General features: G+C 43.2%; 1 protein-coding gene across 4 annotated transcripts in view; it reads right to left on the minus strand.

The window, feature by feature from the left end:
• Csnk1g1 (casein kinase 1 gamma 1) overlaps window positions 1-2,785 on the minus strand; it is a 122,669-nt gene that overhangs the window by 35,026 nt on the left and 84,858 nt on the right. For all 4 annotated transcript variants that reach the window (XM_026779161.1, XM_026779160.1, XM_005347751.3 and 1 more), the window contains exon 7: window positions 17-102. In XM_026779161.1, the coding sequence (XP_026634962.1) occupies window positions 17-102 (86 nt within the window). The remainder of the gene's footprint in view (window positions 1-16; window positions 103-2,785) is intronic.

The raw sequence follows: 2,785 nt of genomic DNA on the forward strand, positions 1-2,785 counted from the left end.
GCACTTTCAAGGATACCTTGAGTCCTTGCCAGGGTAGGCTGCCGCGTAGGAAGTACATGAACATATGGCCTAGGGCTTCCAAATCATCTCGCCGGCTTTGCTCTAAGAGGGAAGACAGATCACATATTATGTCTGCAGCTAGTAAAGCACAAAGAGCTTTAAAACTGAGTAATCCCCCAAGCCCTTCTGCTCTGAAATGCTCTGCTTACTAATCTTTGTTATACCCAAAGTAGAAATATTTTAGATCAAAACTGAAAAGCAGTGGGTGGCCTTCCTTTGTTGCTAACAAGTAAACAGTAAGTGAAGAGCAAATTCTAAATTAAGATCAAGGCTTGATGCTAGATGGTGGTCAAACCACTCCTTACTCAGCACTGCTACTTGTCTGAACATGAAATAATACATACATGAATGAGGACTTGTAGCGTATGAGCTGCGGTTACCCTTTGGCTACCATAAGGGAAAGTGAGCAGCAGACCGAGCAGCTGAAGCTAATTTCAAATAGTTCCCAACTGACTAGGCCTGCAAAGATATAAACTGTAGAATGCCTAAACCACACGTTTATCATCCCGGCCTCTACCCCAGACAGGGTTTCTCCGTGTAGCCCTTGCTGTCATTCTGTAGATCAGGATGGCATTGAAATCACAGAGATTTACCTGCCTCTGCCTCCCAAATGCTGGTGTACGCCACCATAGCCCCACTACTCCAGATGTTTAACAATTTTAATTCATCACAAAAATAAACAGTTCAGTTTCAAGTCAGCAGAGAAGAATCACTTCTTGGTTCCCACTTGCTCCATGTATCCCATAACCACCTTAAAAACTCAGCAAGTGGGGCTGGAGAGATGGCAGAGGTTAAGAGCATTGCCTGCTCTTCCAAAGGTCCTGAGTTCAATTCCCAGCAACCACATGGTGGCTCACAACCATCTGTAATGAGGTCTGGTGCCCTCTTCTGGCTTTCAGGCATACACGCAGACAGAATATTGTATATATAATAAATAAATATTAAAAAAAAACTTAGCAAGTAAGCCGGGCAGTGGTGGCACATGCCTTTAATTCCAGTACTTGGGAGGCAGAGGCAGAGGCAGGTGGATCTTTGTGAGTTAGAGGCCAGCATAGTCTAGAGAGCGAGTTCCAGGACAACTCAGCAAGTTTAGTACTAAAGTGTCTTCTATGGATATACAAAACAAGTTGCTATCCTTAGAACTTGACTAAAACAAGTTGCTAGTTTTTTCTCTCCTTTGAAATGGGAAGATAAACTACTAACTACAGAAAAGTTCACAGAAATATGTTGGATGTCAACTAAATACTAGTACATGCATCTACATTGAATTTCCCATGGCTCATCACAGGCATCTTATTTATTATTTACTGTTCTTGTTTTACAGAGCTTGGGTTTCATGTAGCAAAAGGTGGCTATGTAGCTTGGGATGATCCTCCTACCTCTACTTCTTAAGTACTAAAATTAGAGACAGGATTTGTGTTTACTTTTTGTTTTAGCTGAGTTTAGAGCATCACCAAAAGAGATTACAGTTGGGCTTGGTGGTGCATACCTTTACCCTATTACTCAAAAGGCGGGGAGACAGAGACAGAGGTAGAGGCAGATGATCTCTTTGAGTTTAAGGCCAGCTTGGGCTACGTGAGAACCTGACTCAAAAAGGAGAGAAAAGTACATAAGAGAACTAAAAGACTACCTTTAACTTGTTTTATTTATTGTGTATAATATGCCAGAAAAGGGCACCAGATCTCATTAGAGATGGTTATGAGTCACCATGTGGTTTCTGGGAATTGAATTCAGGATCTCTGAGAAGAACAGCTAATGTCTTAACCTCTGAGCCATTTCTCGAGCCCACTTGTTTTATTTTTAAGATAGGCTGGCCTAAAACTCATGGTCCTTATACCTCAGCTTCCCGAGTGTTAGGATTACAGGAATGCATAACACCACTTCAACTTGATTCTGATTTTTTGAGCTAAAGTAATACCCAAGATTATCATCGAGGCTAAAAGTGCAGCACAACATGCATAACTGTGACACTTGCACAAAAAGGAAAGAATAGTGCAAACTGTCTTCTTTTTTCTTTCCAATTTATTTATTATGTATACAGTGTTCTGTCTGCAAGTATACCTGCAGGCTAGAAGAGGGCACCAGATCTCACTGTAGATGGTTGTGAGTCACCATGGGGTTGCTGGTAATTAAACTCAGGAACTCTGGAAGAGCAGCTAGTGCTCTTAACCTCTGAGCCATCTCTCCAGTCCCCTAAACTGTCTTCTGAATTATTTGTCTACAACCATATTAGTGCTGCTCCTAATTTTCACCAGAGAAGTTTCTAAGAGACTTTTAATTTTCAAAGTTCTGAGAACAGGTGACTGGTGAGTGCTTTCCCCTGATTGGGACATCTCTATCCTCCAGTAAGACTCTAGGGCCAGCGAGGAAAGAACATAAAGATTGGGGAGGATGGGGGAAAATGCTGTCTTTTGGCTATGAAATGGTCACTGCACTCATGAATTTCCAGCAGCTAATCAACTGCACAAGATGAAGCCAGTCAGTAACTCCAACATGTGGGAGGCTCCACCCTTAGCTGAGGAGCGACTGGCAACTGATGGCTGCTGGAGGAGGAGGGAAGCCATTTTATCTCTGGGATATGGCTCATGCTCACCAAGGATGCACTAACTGGACTTAGTGGGTCACTTAAAAGAGGAGGAGGAGCCGGGCGGTGGTGGCGCACGCCTTTAATCCCAGCACTCGGGAGGCAGAGGCAGGCGGATCTCTGTGAGTTCGAGACCTGCCT

This window comes from Microtus ochrogaster, chromosome 5 (genome assembly GCF_000317375.1).
Source record: "Microtus ochrogaster isolate Prairie Vole_2 chromosome 5, MicOch1.0, whole genome shotgun sequence".
In the NCBI taxonomy this organism is placed as follows: Eukaryota; Metazoa; Chordata; class Mammalia; order Rodentia; family Cricetidae; genus Microtus; species Microtus ochrogaster.